At 46.1% G+C, this 21,948-nt stretch overlaps 1 protein-coding gene across 1 annotated transcript in view; it reads right to left on the bottom strand.

The window, feature by feature from the left end:
* The window catches only part of p130CAS (Serine_rich_CAS and FAT-like_CAS_C domain-containing protein p130CAS), a 174,161-nt gene that overhangs the window by 5,751 nt on the left and 146,462 nt on the right, over positions 1-21,948 (bottom strand). Inside the window, exon 4 of the mRNA XM_071595142.1 lies at positions 6,911-7,061. Within this exon, the coding sequence (XP_071451243.1) occupies positions 6,911-7,061 (151 nt within the window). The remainder of the gene's footprint in view (positions 1-6,910; positions 7,062-21,948) is intronic.

Here is a 21,948-nt window from a genome sequence, read left to right as displayed (position 1 = left end):
ATTCCAGGTGATCACCGGAAGAAAACATACCATTGAGAAAGAAGAAGAAACTCTGTTATCTTTTGAATGTTGAAAATGCCACCGTAATAATAGCTAGCGTGCCAGTCTATCGTAAATACAATTTATAAACTAATTAGCCAGGTGGAGAGCGAGGCCGGATATAACAATCAATATTTCCAATGCGGGCGTAGTGCGTGCGTTTTATTCAAAGAAGTTCGTGTCGGAATGACACCCGTGGAGAAGGTCGAGGGACATCGCCACGAGCGTGTGTGGAGAGAAGGTGGCGCACGCACAATCAAAGGTGTCCAGAAGGATGCGCAAACGACACAACCCTACGGACGAGAAGAGATCCGACGGGGTCTCAATACTTCGATTTTAGGGTAACTAAAATCTGGAGCAGTCCGGAGACCCTTGGAGGTCACCCCCCGATGGCAACTGACCGCCAAATCCATTTGCTCCGTCCGTCCTCCTCACTCGAATTACTGGAAATTGCGTCCAGAGGCGAGGTGACCACGATTTGGGCAGTGAAGGAATGAACTTGGGGGTGCCTAACACAAATGCGGAAATAATGAGTGTCATTTAGACATTTATTATCGTCATTTAGAGGGAAATTCATTTATCATTTCGATGCCCCCCAAGGCTCGTCCAGTTTCATGTCCTCCCACAGGTAGTGCGTTTTGTATTCTTCATTCGGCATCACTCAGACTGAATCGATAAGCTTTTATCTAGAGAGAAGTTGGTGCCATAGTTCCAGGGATCAGAGAGTTCCGGAGTCATCGAGAAATCGATGTCCTTCGAGTATTAGGTACTCCGGGAGAAACTTATTCTTCTCTCGCAAACGATTTTCTTCTCCTCTTCGATTGAACAAGATGTAAACAGACAGAGGCAGATTTAAAGATGAAGTAAAGCGCAAGAAACCAGTTCGATAGATGTTTATGGGTTGCTAGACGTACGGGTCCTGCCATCTCCGCCAACAGTCAGCCGTCACAATCGTCACCAAGCGAGTACAGCGGTAATTCCCAGAGATAAGATAACCCGCCATCCTGCGAGAGAGAATTTTTGATGTCGAATTACTTCAGAGACCAGGTTAATCCTTGATTGCTAGGTCCAATGAATTCCCAACTCCTTTGGACCAGCGCTGCGTGCGAATCTTAAGGGAGAAGACGACTCCTCTTGTCCTCCGTCGAGTGTAATGACGCATTATATTGCGCCAAGGGGGCGTAGTAGTCCAGTAGGTAGAGCGCTGGACTACTGGCAGGCGGGCGGCGGGGACGCCTCTCATGTTTTAGGTTATCCGAAGAAACCACAGGTGGCAAAGTGAAAGAAACTGGCCTCCCTTCTATACTAACTAAAGTGCGGATTCCACAAGCCGTTGTTGGGGCTCCACACTGGCTCTAGAGCTCAACCCTCGCCTATCAAACCGACCCTCGGCGGGTTGAGAACTGTGGCTATTGCCGTTGATGCCATTCGGTGCTGAAAAGTGCAAGCCTGGCTGTATCCCAGTTCACAAGTAGGCCATTAATTGATGATTCGCCGATTCCATAGGGTATCTTTTGATTAGGATGCATAATTTGAAGTTTTAACCCCTTCGTTGCCGAATTAAAACTCAGTTACATAAAAAAAGAGAACAATCTCGAATAATTTCTGTACATTGCACACATTTCTTCGTAGTCAAAAGTCAATTCAGCCTCTCTACCGTTCGTAGCAAAACTAGAATTTTGGATTTTCTTGGTGATTATTTATCGAAATTGTCGAGAATCGATAATCTTGTGAGCCACCTACTGGCATTGTTTGGAGACGGCCAGTATGGGAAGAGAAAGTCGCCAGCATCGATCGCCCTTCTTTCTCTCCCTCTTTGCCGTCGTACATCACTGCCGCTTGCTTGCCGGACACCATGCCAGCCCGAACATGTGATTGATTCCTGCTCACATTATTGACCTGCGGCTAAGGGGTACGTGAAGATGGAATATGAAACATGTACTCCTCACTACAGTACACGCCGATCACTGTGTCAGAAAATTCTAATTAGTTGGAGGTATTCTTTGGATTAATTCTTGGCCGTTGTTCGCTTTTGTTCAGAGCTCACGAAACTGAAGTCGCCATTTACGTCATCAACATTTATTGCCCCGAAAGGATTAGTATTTCTCTTCAATAATAGTTGCGTATGGGCAGAATAACTGTAATCATGGTTATTCAGAAAAGATATTCGAATGCTGAAAGCGAAGAAATGCACTATCTCGAAAAACCCGATAATGATACTCTGCGAGAACCATTTCAACTTCGCATGACACCTGTAATTCATTTTTGGGCTGGCCACAAGTCGTTGGAGGATGGCGAGAGACCTCTCATCTCCAGCAGGACCGAGAAGGTTCTAATGTTTGTAATGAATTCATTTCATCTCGACATGAGCGAGGACTTCGGTGAAAATTTCTCATTTTGAAAATAACCTGGCAAGGCATGTTGTCTCCAATAAATGGGATGTCTCCAAAGTCATGCGCGCGCCCTAGTTAAACCGGCGCGAGGCTGGTTTTGACGTCGCTTGGGAACAATGGCCCATTTTACGACGTATTTTCACAAATGAATTGACGAGTTTTGCAGGGGATATCAGCGAGTGGCTTGTTTTCATGAAATAGCTCCGAAAGAATTATTTATAAGGATGGGGTGTGTACTAAATTCGGTATCCAACGGAAAACTCTCTAAGAGAGGGATTTCGACAACTGGAACTATATGTAGGTGCCTACGAAATCTTTGCATGGCTCGCCCAGAGTTATACGAAGACAAGACGTTTCACTTGCCGATTTCTGTCCCCGCAAAGTATACAAACCTATCAGGGAACTCTTCATTTGGATTAAATTAGGTTCTTGATAATTGTGCCTCGCTGGACAATGTTTTTTTAACCACTTCCAATTCCTGAATTGGCAGATTGTATAATTTGTTACGCAGGCTTGGATGAATTGGACGTACACACCACAGGTTCTTTCAGATACTATTATAAAATCGGACATTCGACATTGTCCATCAGTGAAATTCACTAAAGAGCGAGTTAAAATTTTGGCTCACGCTGGGAAACCGAATCAACACACATTTCGCTTTGGTCAAAGCGAAGTCTATGCCAGAAACTTTTCCGTTTGTGGTGAAGTAGCCCCTGTATTGGAAAGGTAAATGGCTAAGAGTTGGTGCCTTTTTCAAACAAGATCAACATACCTTTGCATCATTTATTTCGTAATTTTATCAAATCACGCTGTCGGGAGATACCATATTGCTCTATATCATAATACGTTTTAAAATTGTTTTACCCCGATCCACTGAGCTCAAAATTGTGCTTCATTTCCGAATGTGACTCCTATCAGAAGATAAATCGTTCGGCCTAGCAATTGTTTGAAAATTAATACCGTAGAAGGAAAATCTGGTCTAAGAGTCGTTACTTCCTGATGAAACAAATAATCTCAAGGTTCATCATCAATTTGCATACAGATTGCAATGCACCCACAAGCATTCACGAGACAATAGTCATGTCTCAAATTACTCGTTTTATTATCTTCATTCTCTGTTATATTGCAAATAATTATGATTAGAGTGGCGGATAATTGAAAAATCAACATAATGTATCTTTAATGCTGGATTCTGCGAGTCAATCAAATTGTTTTGGGGTTGATTTGTGCAGAAAACTGATATCTCACATTATCAAGATTGTAGTATCAATTTTAAGAAATACTTCGATGGAAGGTTTTAGAAGTGAGAAAAAATCTAATGCTCATCTCGCCATGGCCCTTGGTACAGTGAGTTGGGCTTGGTTCCAGTAATCACGTTTACTAAATTATTTATTCTGGCGTCACAGAATCCCCATCTCGATGAACTTCTTCTGGTTCGGACACAACTTCCAGCAGGGATTTCCAAAACTTTTGGGACTTCCTGGACAACTCTTCTTCTGCGAGACAGCCCCCTCCGTGCGTCCGAAATCACGGCCGCCTCAAAGAGAAAGGCAACGTGGAGGGGAAACTACATTAATAACTACGAGCCAACGAAAGAAAACTGAGGGTAAGATATTTCGGGTGAAATTATAGCATTCAACCTGAAAAAAGATACTTTCTAGGATAGTAGTGGGCAGAACTACTAATCTTTGATCTTATTAAAGTGGCGTTGCCTATTTATGATCCCAAACACGACTTTAGAGAAGTTTTTGCATTTTCAAATCATTATTCCACTGTTTTAAATTATATTCGTTTGCTTTCGACTCGTACTCTATGTGTATTGAGTGTCGTGAAAATTCACTAATGCTTCCTCCCCTCTTATCTATTGTTACAGGTCTAATGGCAAATATTTTTGCGAATAACCTACTTCTGTAGAAATACCCTCTTTTATAACGATTGGGGGGGCGTTAATAGAGGGGTGAGGCATTGGGTTAACAACCCAGAAGTCCCCGATTCGATTCTCTATTAAGGGTTTTCTTGTATTTTCAAATTTTGTTCTTTGAGGATTGATGGTGGACCTCTGGTTTGGAGCCGAGTGGAAAGCATCAGTCATAGGTTGCGTGCTCTCTGCAGGGATATCGGGGCGTCCTTCGTCGACCTTCAACCGACGATCCAATACTGTAGGAACATACTATACAGAAGCGTTCTGGTGTTCCATACACGTCTGAGGCCGCCGGGTGTGTAGCGGGTGGGATGTTCGAGCACCGCAGTGCCATTTTAGATCAAGAAGTGTACGTCAATCAGCGGGTCTCTAAAGTCTTCCTTGCCAAATTATTTTGACTTCAATGAAGTGAGGGTCAGTGCTAGCAATAGTTCGTTTAATACCAATGGGATGGAAAATTTTATGCGGGATTCAATATTAATAAGAAGACGATCCTCGATAAAAATTCAAAAACACTGTCATGCCAAGGAAGCATTATCTGTATTGGTAGTAAATTGCCGAAGTTTAAAAAACAAAGTCCCATAATATCATCGCCTTATTCAAAGCACAGGCGCAGATATAATTATTGGGACAGAAAGCTGGTTATCCGCTGATATTGTCGAAAGTGAAATTTTCACAAAATCCTTTTCCATTTACAGAAATGACACAACAAATAGAATCGGGGGTGGTGTATTTATTTCAGTTAAAAATTCTTGCGCCATAAGGGCTGAGGTAATTCTGGGCAATGGTTTGGAAAGCGTTTGGTGCTCTATTAAAAGTCCTTAATACAAAAGAATGTATGCATGTGCAATTTCACGAGCCACCGGACGACAAAGACAATTCAATTCTAGAATTGAATTTGATCAGCATATTTAAAGTTTTTTCCAACACAACGATCACGGCGTTATGATTGGTAGAGATTGCAATGCCCCATCCATTGACTGGAGCACATATAGTTTTAAAACGGGCGGTAAAGACGAAGATATCTGCGAATCGCCATTGAATTTTTTTACGTTTAACTCATTGAATCAACTTGTCACTTCACCAACTAGGGGCGATAATATTCTTGATTTGTTAGCAACGAATATTCCCAGAAAAAGTCTTCCCAATAGAAACTATGAAAGGAATTAGTGACCACAGGGTTTTTCGGTACATGGGGTCCGGTAGGTATGATAATGTTCGGGTAAAATTATTCTGGTGTGTATTCACCCCCAGCCACACATCCTAGTGGTGGCTTTCAGGGTATATATAAATAAATATCACAAGGCTTATAAATACATTTCATTGTGATGGGAAATTAAGCGGCAGAGCCTCGGGACACAGTGAGAGAGCAGATGTGAACGCCAGCGTCCAGTCACTCAGAAGAGGAAGTGGAAGACGTGAAGGCGGGGGAGGCTCTAGTAAAAGTGAAATGGCACCCAAATCGCGATGGGAGAGTGGAACCCTGTGGTGGCCGAGAGAGAGAGAGAGGCATCGTGGCGCAGTTTGGATCGGGACCACAACACGCCATGAGGGAGAAAGATTGATAAAATTCCACCACGAGAAGAACATGGAAGTCGGATTTCGACTTTAACTTTGGACAGAGGAGAAACATGTGACCTTGTTCAATGCAAATTTTTCATAATTCCTTTCAAAGATTGTTTTAATAGAGCAGGTAGTAGATTGCCCAAATGTGGCCTTAATTACGACCTAATTCTCTTACGTAAATGGAAACCTTGGATGGACTTAATCACCATGAATGCTCATCAGAGAAATTTCTACGGTGTCCGAATTTGTTGCTAGGAATTCTTAGTTAAAAACAACCTGAATTATTCGGAAGAGGAATGGTCAGAATGTTATGAAATTAAGTTACATTTGCTTTAAGGTCAACCTCGAAAGTCAATCAAAAAATCGGAAATTTTGATAAGAAAGCAGTCCGAATCCATTGCCCCTAGAAGCGATACATTTTTATACAATGCCGAGAGAGCGACCGTTAGTAGTGATTTGGGCCCCTGTTTCCTTAAATACAGGGCCTTATAATTGAGCCATAACTAAGTGGACTACTTAATATCGCGTACTTGTAGATGACCCAAAAGCATAGACTGTTATTCACAGACGGACAAGGAATACATGGATAAGAGAAAAGTATATTTTGCCACTCGATAAATACTAGCACGCAGAGGAAATGTTAAACACTTTATACATCGCACAGGATAGAGTATTACTCGATGTTTACATAAAAGCACGAATTTTACATGTTGAAAATCATTATTTGAAGGCGATAGTCAATGAGTGCGTCTGACATCTTGATTAATGCAACCCATCCCAATTATTTCCCTCACATTCTTTCACGACTTATCAGGACATACACATTACGAGAATTACGAAACGAGTAAAAATAAATGTCGGGTGTCGCTGCTGTCTGTATGCATGTGTATTCTGGTGCACGAATTATCGCCCCCGTTCCCTCTACGACTGCGCGTGCGTACGTGCGTGCTGGGTGGTAGGGGATGGGGAGTGTCGACAGCGCGGTGCTCACCTTGCTTCCCGGACGTGTGCGACACGGCGGTGGGCGGCGGCGGCACGTCGTACTGACCTCCTTGCTGCAGCAGACCCTGCTGGGCGGACCTGGTGGCACTCGGGGGCATATCGTACAGGTACACGTCGCCGAACTTCTGCGGCGTCACCACCTGCACGAGGAAAACACGCCAGAGAAGAGAGAATCAGCACTCGGAAGGCATCGACCAGTAAATAAATATATGTTATCCTTACATTATGGTCATAAGGGTGCGGGGATTCTGATGCGCAAATCGAAGGGAGTTAAGTCACCATCGGATATGAATTCCTTCGACCGCATCACGGCGAAAACTTGAATCACGATACAAAACAAAAGGGATGCCTATAAATCCATATGTTCCACCGTCAACATCAACATTTGAAATTTGTCAATTTTCCACCAACTCGTCTGCAAGCGACCGAATTAACACCTCTTTCGATCATCGTGTTTCGTTTCACATTCCCTAACGCCAGTCAACACCGCACCGCCTACCATCGTTAGTTGGCAGTGTTTGGAACCAACAGTCACGTCGGTAAGACCTCGACGGCGTTTCCCGGCGACTAGCGAAGACGCTCGCCCGAGACGCGGGGCGACGACGCGGCGGAACTGGGTCGGCGGCTGTGTCCAGCGTGTTTGCGTCTACTATTGACACCACCACATGCGGTCCTTGGTCGATAACCCTGGCGTGTGAATTCCACACATCAGGGTAATTAAGGGGCCAGATCCTATCCCAGGAAGATCTGGTAGCTAAGAAATCACAGATCTCGGGTGAAGCTGCAGGTGCCAAGAGAGCCAAGCCCGAGAATAGATCCTGGACCCTCCGGTCGGTAGTCAAACGCTCTACCCCTGGACTACCGCTTCTCATGTCATCAAAATATTAAAACTAATTATTTGGAACGCATAACTGAAAAAAACGGTTGGCAGGTAACCATTCAGCGCGGTTAATTGCACAATTCTCAATTCTTAGTTTTAGTTTTAAACTCTTTGCCGGATGCATCGCGGCTCCGGAAACAGCGTCCCGTCGCCTCTCCTGTTAGCCTCGAGTCTCAGACGTTCTAACACCTGATGCACTCAACGAACAAAAGTACTATTTACTCGTAAAAATAACAATGGCATCACCAAAATCTTAAATATTCCTAGCAAATATTGGAACAGGAATAGCAATTTAACTCGGATCAGCGACCGAAATTATTGCATTACATTAATAAAATTGGTGCAGAGGAACCCACTTCGACAATCAGTGAAATAAAAAATAACATTAAATCAAAATGAAAAATTTATACGAGGGTTGGCCGAAAAGTAACGCACACATGCTTGCAGAGCGCGAGCAAAAACAAATAGCAAGATTGGACATTAAGTACATACATTGTATACAATGTAAGTACACAATTGTACTTACAATTCTTCAGTTTCAAAATCATATATTCTTTTTTCAACATAGTCTCCGTTAAGGCTAACACATTTCTCCCAACGTGTAACAAGTTTTTTCATTCCGTCACTGAAAAACTCTTCCGTCTTTTCTCGAATCCAGGACTTGACCTCACCTTCACCTCATCGTCCGAGGTGTAATGATTCCACTTGAGTTGAGGAAAAAAATCGGGGGAATAAGGAGGGTGTGGAATCGGTTCAAATTTCAGGTTTCGCAGAGCCTCTTCAGTTGGGCGCGAGGTGTGTGGACGAGCGTTGTCATGTTGCAAGATTATTGGCGCCAGGCTGCCTTTAACACGAAAAACATATTCCTTGGATATTCCAATGTGGTTCGCGAAACGCTTTTGAGTGATTCGCCGGTCATTTTGAATAAAATCTTCGACAAGTTTGCGATGTTTATCGCCTGTGGCAGTGATCGGAAGTCCGCTGCGTGTTTCATTAACATTTATGACTTTTCCACGCTCGCAACCACGAAATTTTACTATCCATCGATTTACAGTAGACCTATCAACAGTATCGTTACCATAAACAGCCTTTAAACGACGATGAATCTAAGTAGGAGTCACGATTTCAGCAGTTGAAAATTCGATAACAGCACGCTGTTTAACTTGCGTTGGCTTAGCACTAGAACACGTCTCCATACTTGTTTATGGTCTACAAGAATGCGTGCATTAGTTATTAATAAAATTAAGAATACAAAGTACCTTTCCACTGTCCTTGTGTGCATTAGTTTTCAGCCTACCCTCGTATCTACCATAAAGCTGACTTCTCAACCTCATGAATTACAACCTTGGCGTGGTGGAAGGGCTTGTACGTTCCGATGGCCCCTACGGCTATGCTGGTGAGAGCAATAATAATTACCCATGGTAGGCACTCATGCCAGATAAATCAGATGATAGGAGCCAGACGAAAAGTAGTCCGCGCATAGCGTCAGTTCCTCAGTGAGGCGACTGACCCCACTAGAGCGACCATTGAGTGATGGAGTTACTATTGAAGAAGGCAACGGGAAACCACCTCAATTATTCGTCCCATGCTAACATGATGGACATGGATCCGAGTATGAATCCTGGAAACTACGAGACTCGGTCCGATCGGCCGTTAATCGTCCCCAGGAAGTATTCCGCGGTCGCCATCTTGTCAAATCCTCGCAGAGAGAAACCGACAGCAGAAACACAGAAGAGGATCAAACTAGTGAGAATAGGGACTTGGAATCTTAGGGGAATGTTGAGGACAGGAAAGTCAGAGAATATGAAGCGAGAGATGGGAGGAAAAAATATTGATGTTTTAGGTCTATGCGAGGTGAGATGGAAGGAAAGCGGGGAATACTTATGTCATAGTTACGGAGTAATATGAAGCGGAGGGAACGAGATCCAACGATGGGTTGCCATTATATTGAATAAAAAGGCAGGAAGAAGCGTAGTCAACATGGAGAAAGTAACAGACGGCATTTTACAAGTAGAGGTAAAAGCAGAATATGCGAACTTGGTCATTGTTCAGGTACACATGCCACCAAGCAATCATAAGAAGGAAGAAATCAATACAGAGTATACGATCAATTATTATAAATAATGGTAATTGTTCCATGCCAATTGTTGGAATGGAGTATTTTTTAGTAATGGTAGACTGAAACGCGACGGTGTAGGCAAATGAAGAGATGGCAGTGGACTACGTGTTAAGGAACAAGGTCGCGGGGAGAAATCGATGAAGTTCTGCGGAAGACGCGGGGTTAATCATCAATAACACTTGGTTGAAACGTCACAAAATACGCAATTATGCATGGAAAATACTCGGGGATTCAGAAGGGTATCGGATTCTGTTATGATTAGGAATAAATTTCGGAACAATGTGATGTATTCGCACCGATTTCCGGGAGTGGATGCGGATTAATATCATCATTTAGTGTTAATGAAGTGTGACTTCAAATTCAAGAGAGTAAAAAGGAGAATACATTCGAGGAAATGTATTTGTAGCAGCACTAACTGGGACAATCAGAGACGAGTAAGAGCTGAGTGTACAAAAATTAAAGGTGAGACGAAGGAGACAGGTAGAGTAGAAGACAAATAGGAACACATCAGGAAATAGATATCGAAACCACCGACCGAAACCACGAGCATAGATAAGGGCGACAAAATAGATTACGGACGAGATGATTGGAAAGATAGAGGAGAGAAGGAAATGAAGGAATGTAAACAAAAAGTGCACGCGTGACGCCATTGCAGCAATGAGATCACTAATCAAGAGGAATATGGAATACAATCAGGAAGAATTGATCTGTTTAGTAGATTTGAGAAAAGGCGCGTGTTATAATTGATAATTAATTAATTATTTGTAGTAGATTGGAGGGAAAGGCGACTTATCCGCAATCTATGCATGCCACAAACCAATCGGGTGCGAGTGGCGGATGGAGAGCTTTTGGAGAGACATGGGAAGAGGGGATGATGAGAATTAAAGTCGGAGAGCAATCCATATAATCAATTAGTTTAGCGGATGACCAAGCTTTAGTTTGCCAATCAGCCAAAGGTTCGCGAACAATTCTGAGCTCACTGAATTCTTACTAAAACCAAAATTTCCAACACTGCAAGCGCCATCTCCTGGATTTTCTGAAGAATTATCGAACGATCAATTCATTTTGGTCCAATTTGTTATTTGATTGCCACTGTTGTAGGAGCACCGAAAATTTAAACAAGCGCGTTTATCCATAATCATACTGATAATTGGTTAGTGATTATCTTTCAAATTTTCACACTCTTCACTGGCGAAGAAATGTCACTGGGGTGACCACTCTAGCGATTAATAGATCATCGCACTCAAAAGAGTGGCTTTAGAAGTGGAACACCTGGATTAAATGAAATCAACACTTGTCATAAATTAGCGAAAATAAGAAGTCGTGAATCCTCGCAGTCATCGCTCGTGTTTGCGACACGCTCTCACCAGAAGTGTCCATGAAAGGGAATGCGGAGAAGTTTTGCATACAACAACTGTTTGTCCTGCAGCTTCCCCCACCTCCTCGAGTATTTAAAATGCGAGATTCGATACTGACCTTAAAATTGAAGAGAATGAATGATTGGTCAGTTTCTACAAAAACAATTAGAACGAGATAAAACAAGGAGAAAACTGAAATAGCATGCATGTAAACTGACTTATGAATACAAATTGGAAGCGCGCCTCGGGGAAAATATTCAGGTCCAGATACGTTGAGGAATTTACAATCCACGCGTTTGGGTAAGAGAATACATTATCATCTCGAGTCCCTATGCGCTTCCCAGGATTTTCCAACCTATATGTGGGAGGGGTGGTGCTCGTCCTTTGTCGCCCGGCGCCTTCCACTTCGAGGCGCCATCAACCCGCTCCTATTCTCATGTGCTCGGCCACAAATTAAGTCGCGTCAAGTTTTTGAATTGATGTAAGCCAGCCTTGAAATAGTTGAATGCATCGTGGAGAAGTGTCAGGAGGACGCAAAGAATGGAGCAGTCACGTTTTGAGAAAAATACTACAAAATGCCCAGCATACCTGGTACACGGAACAGAACCACCTGGATGCTTACTGCCAGCCAACAACTGGAAGGGGTCATCGATAATGGCCAAATTTGCTGATGCGGAGGGAATCATCACGGCATGTTATCCCCCACTCCCGGGGATACATTGAGCGAGAGAGAAAGAGAGAGAGAGGTATGACACCGTCACCCACTCAGATTTAAGTAATCGTTAATCCCTCGCAACATACGAGTCCCTCATAATAACATAATCCCTCGCAATCCCTCGTACATTCACCCAATCATGGCAATATCGAACACAGGTGCCCGTAAAATAACTTAAGCGCCAAAATTAAATGAATTAGCCAAACACAATATTTATTTTTAAAAATCTTTTGAAGGTATTTTAGTTCCCTGCAAGCCACCGCTAGGATGTGTGGCAGGAGGTGAATACACACCAGACTACTTTTGACCCTTATACCCAGTTGGGCCATTAATCCGACTTCGTGATGATCCAATACTCTTGCAGCATATTCCAAATGAGGCCTAACCAACGACAGATAACATTTCTCTTTGACCTAATCATCACATTTACCCAGTGCTCTTCTTATAAATCCTAATTTTTCGTTAGCTTTTCCACATAATCCCCGAATGTGTATTTCACCCGGGAGAGGTCGCGAGTGAGGGTAACGCCCAAGTATTTAATCGAGTCTACACATTCCATTTCGGTGTTCCATATGCAGCAAGCGTTCGGGAGGGAATTGCTCTTTTTCCAAAAATTCATTTGCACGATCCATGAGGTCATTGTGTGTGTGTGTGTGGACGAGTGTTTGTTTAAAGGGGAGTAAATGTATATTCACAGGTAAGCATGGATTCGTATTCGTACATGTGTGGGTCGTGCCCTAACATCCCCCGCCACACTCCCCCGCCGAGGCAGGCGGGGTTCCGCGTAGATGTAGTGTAAGCGTGGTGTAGGTATCGCTCTAGAGAGGGCGTGAGCGGTGGCAAACGCATCCTCCCAGCCTTCGAGCGGTGCCCCTCTTCTCTTCCCTTCTTCGACTCGTCCCGTCGTGGCTCGCCGGGTCAACTCGCCCCACCCCCGCCGGGAGTCGAAAGCGGAGATCTCGCAAGGGGGGAGGGGGTGGAAGGGCTACCCACCCCTACTGTTGACATGGAATCATTCGGAAGTACGAGGTTGCCAAAGGTTAAGGGGCCCGCTTCGTCTCCGTTCGGATGCCAAGGACCCTCCCCCACGAAACATCCCTGTGACGTCACCGCTCCCGCCCCTCCCGAGAGTGGATCGATGGATCGACTTGACATTTGCTGCTGGCGCCCGTGGGGGTGGGGGGAGGCGGGGAGGGTTCTCCGCGCCCCCCCCCCCTTTGGCCACCAACGGAGTGGTGCGCGCGCAGAATGTTGACAAGATGACCCTCGTAGCGGAGGGATTGAATAGAGCGGCTGGAGACAAAAGAGTCGTCCAGCGTGGTTGGCGCGAATCCCAAGCCGTCCAGGGACGGACTGCAATGCGCTCGAGAGAATATATTCCCGTCGACATCTCCCCGAGGGGGTGGAAGTCCGGTGGAAAGAGCGCTAACTGGAGGGGCCGGGTTCGATTGCGGGTGGAGCGTCCGGGCACCCTCAGAAATTAGAGGGAAACATTAATCCGGAACCCTGTCCACGCAAGTAGCCGGCGAGCCAACGACGAGGTGTGTGGCGGGGGGTGCAGGCAGCTAGTGGATAGCGTGATGGGATGAGGGAGAGGAGAACCCACGCCAATATGAACACGCGTCACCGCCGATCCCAGTTTTGAGCAAATGCCAATCTAACTCTCTTCAGGAGTATACAAGCATCATAAACAGGAGAGGATAGAGACGAACGTCAACCACTTATATCAGAAATTATACCAGGACGCGGTCCACGCAGAACTGGAAATGGGTCGACCCCCTCGACAGCCACTGACTGGTGCAATGCAAACGAGCGGCCGTCGCTCTTCGACCTTCCCGTAGAAGTAAACATGTCCCGACACTTCTCACGCCAATTTGTCCGAGGAGATGTGGTCCGCACAACACTCGCCACTAATTCTAAGGAGGCACGCAAAGGGAACTTGAAATGGCTTCGAGGCCATAGTACAATACAAAGCGTGCACAATCAGGCAGAAAACTCAAATCGCCGAAGACGCGAGGGAATTTCCAAACACGTGATACGCGGCAGAGGCAATGGATGATTCCGCGCAAATTCCGACGCCGTGACGTGGAACCAAGTTGGCACGACGGAGAAGTCAGAGCGGCGATAGGAAGAAAAAGAAATATTCGCTCAAATTTTAAAAATAGTCTGTAGGTAATGACGAAATTGTAATGAAGACTTCGAAAAGGAAAGCCAACGGTATGCCGAGAGAAAACGAAAAGTATTAAGCCTTGCGCGCCTTTAAAAGCAAAATGTGACGCGGATATTTAGAGGATAACCCAGAATCATTTTGGCCTCACGCCAGGGAAAAACAAGGGAACTGTGTCCAACTGTGCATTCTGCAAAGGCAGAATGGGGCGAAATTCTTACAAATGGAGTAAGCTAGGCCAATATCCCTAAAAGATTCGTAGGGAACGTCTTCATGAAAAATACGCGGGTTGTTCGATAATTACTTAGAAAAACCACGATATGGCGCTCGTAGTGTCTGAAAAGGTTTGCTTTATAGTAAGCCTCATCTCTCACTAAACTGCTGTTTAAGTCTTGGCTATATCCATCTCGTGATTTCATTTTTATAGTCGATTGAAGCAACAAACTTTTGTTTATTTGAACAAATGAATTTCATGCGATCATAAAACACTTCTATTTAAAAGGATTAACAACGTAAGAGATTAAGTTGGATTTATATGATGTTGGATGAGGTTTACGTCACATCTTCTCCTGTGTTTGCAACTGTTTACAATTGGGCAAATGAGTTTAAACGTGGCCGTGCAAATGTTGAACGCCGTTCAAGACGTCCATTGGAATTGACTTCCTCCGAAATGATTGACCAAATCCACAGCGTGGTTTTGAGCGATCGACGAATCAAATTTCGCGACATATAGTAGTTGCTGCCACAGGCATATCAAAAGACACCAGGGTGGTCTCATGTTTCAATGACTGAGGTCTTTTTTATTTCATTTTTTTAAAGATGTATCCTAAAGATGATGTCATCCATCTTTGTAATCGGTCTTACAGGGCCGACTACGGTTCGTGAGTGCGGACGCTTTGAAAGAAATTATTCAGAGCATTCGCATTGTTGGTGCTGTCAGTGAACATATCACCACTGTGGCCTATAAGAGACTCTATGATTGGATCTAGGATTCCCCAACGTATGACCAGAGAGCCTTGGGATCGTCTTCCAAGTAATCGAGCAGAAATTTTCTTCTAAAGTTTTCTACGGAGATCCCTAGATCCGGAGTTTCCCTAAGATGTGTTAAGTATTTTTCCCGCGCCTTCTCAAAAGTTTTAAAATTTATTTTTGCCATTCGAATGCGATTCCCTTCATTGCCTTAAAACTCTTCTAAACACATCGTTTAGAAGACACCGTGCCTTGTTTCTTTGTTTTACTAGGATATACCGTGCTATTTATATATAAGACACTTCCAAGTAATTAAAATTCCAGCATTGTACGCTTTCATATTGAGTAATTGTAGGCTTTGTTTTAAGAGAGTCGGAAAAAGCCTTGAAGTGCCACTTCTAGAAAAGATATGGATGTCTATTTATTCCGTATTTTACGATTTCACTGACTGAAGCATGTAGTTCGGCAACACGGCTCCATAGCTGATCGTATAATGTTTTCGAATATTCAAATCCGATTTTTCGAAATGGACAAATCAAACAAAGCGTGGGAGGGCACACTTTCCAATACGGCCGCAGTGCAAGGGAATTGCGAAGTAATCATCGTTGATTTGCAGATTATTTTTCTCAGCGTAACACATATTTGGAAATGTTTCTTTCAAATTCTGTTCGGATTTCGAGATGGAAGAATGAAATCGTGTGAAAATGACCCAGGACCATTTCACGATCGTTCACACGGGCTCGTCCGAAACATGGCGATTATACCGAACATTCCGGTATGGTTGCGGTTTTGACCGTCCCTCACCTTCAAATGGTGGAAATGAGGGAAAGGGGACCACATTCAAATTCAGCCTCCCGCTTTTCAACGGTTGACATTGAAGGAGTAGATTCCCCTTAACACTTTTGTCAACTTCGGATGAATATCCTTGGGGGTTAAACAGAACTAACTAAACTAACGAATTTCCTCACGGGGTTAATCCATCCAAAACGAAGAATTTTATGACCGCACGAAATTAAAGTTTTTTTCCATTTTTAGGAAGAGCACGAAAGATGCCTACTGCAATAATGCGCGCGAACAAACTACTAATGAGAGAACAAGTTGAAACTTGTCTCACGAACTGATGACACGTGCACCCAGGCAGGAATCTTCCTTGGTTCTTCGCTGATTGGAATGCCATCTCTGTATCATGCCAAGAACCTTTCACCTTACCCTCGTATTTGAAATCCGCATCATTTTGTTTCCAGGTAGTTCCGATTGTCCTGTTGTTGTTGTCACTAAGTGTGTCATTGGGCATGCGTCATCGCGAGCCAACTTCTCTTCGCGGCCCGCCGGTGCAATGCGACGCCCGTCATCGTCTCCCGAGGGCGGATCGTCTTTTTGACGATGGTAATGTCGTCGGGAAAGGAGCACAATCTGTTCGCCCGGAAGTGACGAGTCCAATGGAGAATATCGCGCGGCCGCTGCCGCCGTCTTCATCCCAGGGGGGGGGGGGGCGTGACGAGCGCGCACGCGAGTGAGTGACGGGGGGGGGGGGTCGTGCGGGCGGATATCGATCGCCCCCACCAGCCTCCGCCTCCCCCCCGTCTCCATGGCAACGGCGATGAGGCTGCTGCGAGGGAATGCCCCCCGAGAGGGGGGGGGTCCCCGGGATCGATGCGAGCGAGCATCCCCCTCCATCGGGTGGGCACCGGGGGAATGCCCGGGAGCACCTTTCTCTCTTTCTTTTCCAAATATGTCTTCCCGCTGCCGTGGCGTTTTTTTATCTTTTTAATCCACCCCACTCGAGTCTTCCATTAAAAATACTTGGAGGCTCCGTTGGAAGCGCTAGGGTTGCCGTGGGATGCCCATCGGGCGAGAGAGAGACGCGCGTCCACTTGGGACGGACGCATCCCCGCGAATGGACCGCTCCCGAACGTGCGTCGACCCGGGGGTGAACTAACTGACCAATGCCCTCGTCCGCCTCGGAAGGGCGCTCCCCGACGGTTGACGAGGACACCCTCAGGAATCCCGCACGGCGAGGAGCGTGGCCGAGCCGATGAGGCCTTCGGGGCCCGATTAAGACGATCGCGAGGCGCACGCTATTCGGTTCGGGGAGGCCGTCGCATTTCCACGCCCCTGGCCGACGGTCGCCTGCCCCTGCCACCCTCGTGAGTAGCGCCTCGGTCATCGGATCACCAATCTCGCGATTGATTTGCTTCTCTTCTCCCGGTCACACTCTCTTCCTTCCTCCTTGGATCCTTAGTCCTGCTTCCCTTCATTTCCTATTCTTGGCCTTCCCTATTCTGATCCTTCCCTTCTACGTCATCTTCAATTCAAGTTTTCGTACATCAGGACGTGGCCAGTTAGTTTCCCCCCCTCCCACGAGTGTCTTCCACAGATTTCTCTCTTTGAAGCGTTTCTCCATTTGTTTCCCTGTTTTCCATTTCATCATCATCTTCTCCGGCGCCACCCGCCCGTCGCCTCGACTCCTTTCCTCTCCGCTGCTTCGTGTCTCCTCACGCAGCGGATAGACTCAGTTTCAGCGGACCCTCCCTCTTGTCGCAACTGCTCGCTCTCGGGGGTTTTCCGAGCTAAAGCCTTCATAGCCGTCCCTTGTCAACTTAAAGCATTGCATAGAGCACGCTTATTTCTTCAATTTCTGGTGTTCTTAAGAGATGGAACCGCCTAAATAGAACAAAATTCCACTCCTTCCAGTGTTTAACCCTACTATCACTCGCAAATGTCCTTCCTCATTTCATTGGAGGTCATGGCCATGATTTATTCCTGTTCACCTTGCGGTCGGACTTGCTCAGTTCCTCTTCCTCACCATTCGCGCGCCATCTTTTACCCCATTCTCAACTTGGGTATCGAAATCGGGGGCACTGCCCGGGGGGAACCCAAACCGCACGTACTTCTTTCTTCAAGAGGTGCGCTCATTCATTGCGGATAGCACGTGATTTAAGGCGCGGCTCTTCCGCTCCGTGGCGACGACAAACGAGGGTCATTTCATTGATTCGGCTTCAAATGCTCCTTTCCCTTTTTCAAAGGAGCGCATTGTGCACACGACCGATGCATGCCTCGCGCGGGTGCACGCCGGCCGCGCACCGCGTCCTCCTCTCGACAGGCACACACTCCGATGCGACACGCTTTCCAAGATCTGGATTGTCTCCCCAATCACTCGACCTTTGACGGGCAATAAGATCTCGTCTTGCGAATTGTTCGATTTGAACAGCATGGAGAAGTGTTGACTGCGAGCAGACATCAAGTAAGCTAATTAGTGCCGGATTCACTGAAATGCGAGAGGGCGAAAGGAGCAAACGGTTCGAGGGGACGGGCCGAGGAGAATGAGGAATCGGTCGCGGGAGCCGTAAGAGCAGGGAGAGCGAGGCGCAGCCGAGGAGAGGCAAAGGCTGCTGGCCAAAGGGAGCGACCGTAACGCCTCCGAAAGCGTCAAACCAAGATTCCGACGACCAAGAGGAAACGAGGCGAATCCGCACATAAAGGAAGGAAATTGAAAATGAGATAGTGAACGGAAAAAACGTTCCGAGTACATCAAATTTTCATCGTGGTAAAAAAAATATAGCCAATCAAGATTTGGTGACAATCCATATTGAATATGGGCGTAGTAGTAATATTCCGAGGGAGGTGAGGGGAGAGCGTTTATGGCGCCATGGCCACTCCAGGGCGGTGGACCGACGGATGGTGGATCGAAGCGGGGGAGCGGGAGGGAAACGCGACGTCGAAACAAACGCTTCGAGACGCGATCTCAGAGCGCCGGAAACGTGCTCGAGCGAGGTGATTGCGATGATGTTTCCGGCGGAGAATGGGTTAAATAGCCAATCGATCAATCGCAAATCAACGCCCATTGCGATAGAAGAGCTGCCGCACCATTCCGAGGAAGATTTGACGCTTGGCCGTTCACCATCGACACCGAGGCGTCGGGTGCCGCAAAAGGGTCGCACATCATAACAATTTCCCTCGGCACCGAACACCGCCATTTCGCAATGGTCCTTCGAAACTTCCGGAGAGGGAGGCCAGAAGCAATGCAGTTTAATGCCCATCGCAGCCTCCTTTGCCTCAACAAATATTGAGATATGTGTGACTCATTCCTTGAATATTCTTCTTTAGTATTCGCCTTGGCAAATTAAAGCCGATGGTTAGTGCATCACATTCCCTTCATTTGAAATTCCGGCGGTCTCTATTTAGTGGCCCCTCTGGAGCAATTAGCGCGTCCCCCCCCCCCGCCCCCCCCCCCGGTAAACGCACGCCCACCTCACGACCGGCTGGGCCCCAAGGTGTAATCGGAATTAAAGACGCAGGGAAACATAAGGGGCAGCCCCTATCTCCATGGCGACCGTGATGACGCGCGCCTCAGTGAGTGGAAGATGGCGGGGGGAGGGCAAATGAAAGGGAGGGGGTTGGGCAGGGGGTCACTTATCTTTTGCGCTCTCATTCGCGGTCGTGAGGGAGGGTGACAGAGACCTGCGCGCCAGAGATATACCGCGTCGGGGATGGGAAACCATAAAGGATGGGGGCGGGTGACCCCGCCTATGCCTCCCCAGAGGCATGGGTATGTCGAGGAGGGGAACCCCGCGGGGAAGAAGTAGCCACTTCCCTCTTGGGCCCCCGCGGAGGGGCGAGGGGAGGGCCCTCCACGTGCCCTCAAAGGCATTTCCAAAAAGCACTTAAAACCCTCTCTCTAACCTTTATGCTCCCGATTCCAATACAAATATCCGCGTGCATTTTATGAGCCATATTAAATGCGCAATCCGCTAATCCAGGAAATATCGCGTGGTCAGCCGTTCCCTCCCTGGTGGGAGGTTTTTCCTGCATTGGAGAGTTTTAAAAGTTACAAAAACAAACGAATAATTTGTAAAAGACTCTTTAATGACTTCGAGCGCGAAAGCAGAAGACAGGGGTGGCAGTGAAATGATTTCCCACCACAAAATGGCGGAAAATTTGCAACGTTGCTGGCAATGGAGACGCATCCTGCCGAGGTGCCGCAGTTGGTAGCGAGTAGGTTACACGAACACGTTTCGAGGGTTTAGCATAGCTGGTAGGTAAGAGCGTAGGTCATATATTGGGATAAATAAACTAAATACCAGCACTTTCTGTCAATTGAGATCAGGTTATGCCTCTCAAATCTGCAAAAAAATTGAACAAACAAACACTTCCGTCAAAACAACATATAACCCACGCAAATTTAATAAAATTGGTGCTTCTAAATACATAACAGCTAGCAATGCGCGTGAATGTAATTGTTTTGCCTCAGTTACCCACGAATCGTCTCAAAACAGTTTTCTTAGCGCACATAAAACAAAAAAACAAAATATCGGATATTGAACATATTTTTGTCAGTACAAACGCAGACATATTAGTTGGAACGGAAAATTGGCTAACGGGAGATTTAGCTAACAATGAGGTTTTTCCAAAAGGTTTCACAATGTCGCGGGGGACATAGGTGGGGAACGACGGGTCGATAAAGTATGAGGCATATCTTACTCTTTAACTACATTTATTGTCGAGACACCCACACGACATACAATAAGAACAGTAAAACCCTTGCATGACTTAAAACAATTCACGTACACTCACGGAATAAGTCAGTAAACCTTGCTTGGTCTTCACGGTCGCTGGCCGGTCGCACTGGTAGCACGCCCTAATCAACGAACGGTCGCTGGCCGGTCGCACTGGTAGCACGCCCAAATCAACGATCGGTCGCTGGCCGGTCGCACTGGTAGCACGCCCTAATCAACGATCGGTCGCTGGCCGGTCGCACTGGTAGCACGCCCTAATCAACGAACGGTCGCTGGCCGGTCGCACTGGTAGCACGCCCAAATCAACGATCGGTCGCCGGCCGGTCGCACTGGTAGCACGACCTAACTAACGATCCTATGCGAGGCAAGACACAAGACTCAAGACTACCTCCCTTAGGCATGGGGCCCTTATATACCGTCCTTAGCAGGTGCGGTACTCGTTATTCATCCTTAAGGAGTGACGTCGAGGCGAGTCCGGCCTTGACCATTGCCCGGTGAGGGTGCATGAGGGTTAGGGTCCCGTGGCCCCCCACAGGTCGGATGCTGCACGTGGGACACACGTGCTTTGCAGGATGCTGCGAGTCCGGCCTTGACCATTACCCTGTGGGGGTACATGAGGGTTAGGGTCCCGTGGCCCCCCGCAGGCCGGATGCTGCACGTGCGATATGTCCTTGCGACAACAATTTACAGAAGGGACTGACCAAATAGATTGGGTGGGGGAGTATTCATTGCAGTAAAGTCACATTTTAGTGGCCAACGATATGAATGCGACGTAGATGACATAGAAAGCGTTTGGTGCAACATTAAGGACTACAATGGCAGAAGCCTATTCGTGTGTTCATTTTATAGACCCCCAGATTCTAACACAGATGTCCTACACATGCTCGACGAACAAATATTCACTCTCAGCAGCAGACATAGTAACAGTAATATTATAACCGCTGGTGACACAAATCTACCGTCAATTGACTGGGACAACTACTGAGTAGGAAAATCTGCCAAAAACCGAGATTCATGCCAAGAACTCCTTCATATATTCACAAAACACTCCTTAGAACAAATTGTTAAATCACCAACACGGGGCCAAAGCATACTAGATGTCTTTGCCACTTCTATGCCCGAAATTATTACTTACATTGAAATAATAGACGGAATCAGTGACCATAAGGCTATTCTTGTAGAGTTAAAAACTAAGTTCGTCAAAATAAACAAGGAAAAGCGTAAAATATACCTATACAATAAGGCAAATTTTAACGGACTACGACAATATTTAAAAATAACATTACCAGAATACAAGAAAAAA

This window comes from Hetaerina americana, unplaced genomic scaffold (genome assembly GCF_022747635.1).
Source record: "Hetaerina americana unplaced genomic scaffold, ioHetAmer1.1.p SCAF_7, whole genome shotgun sequence".
NCBI classification, from domain to species: Eukaryota; Metazoa; Arthropoda; class Insecta; order Odonata; family Calopterygidae; genus Hetaerina; species Hetaerina americana.
This window is presented reverse-complemented; position numbering and strand designations above follow the sequence as displayed.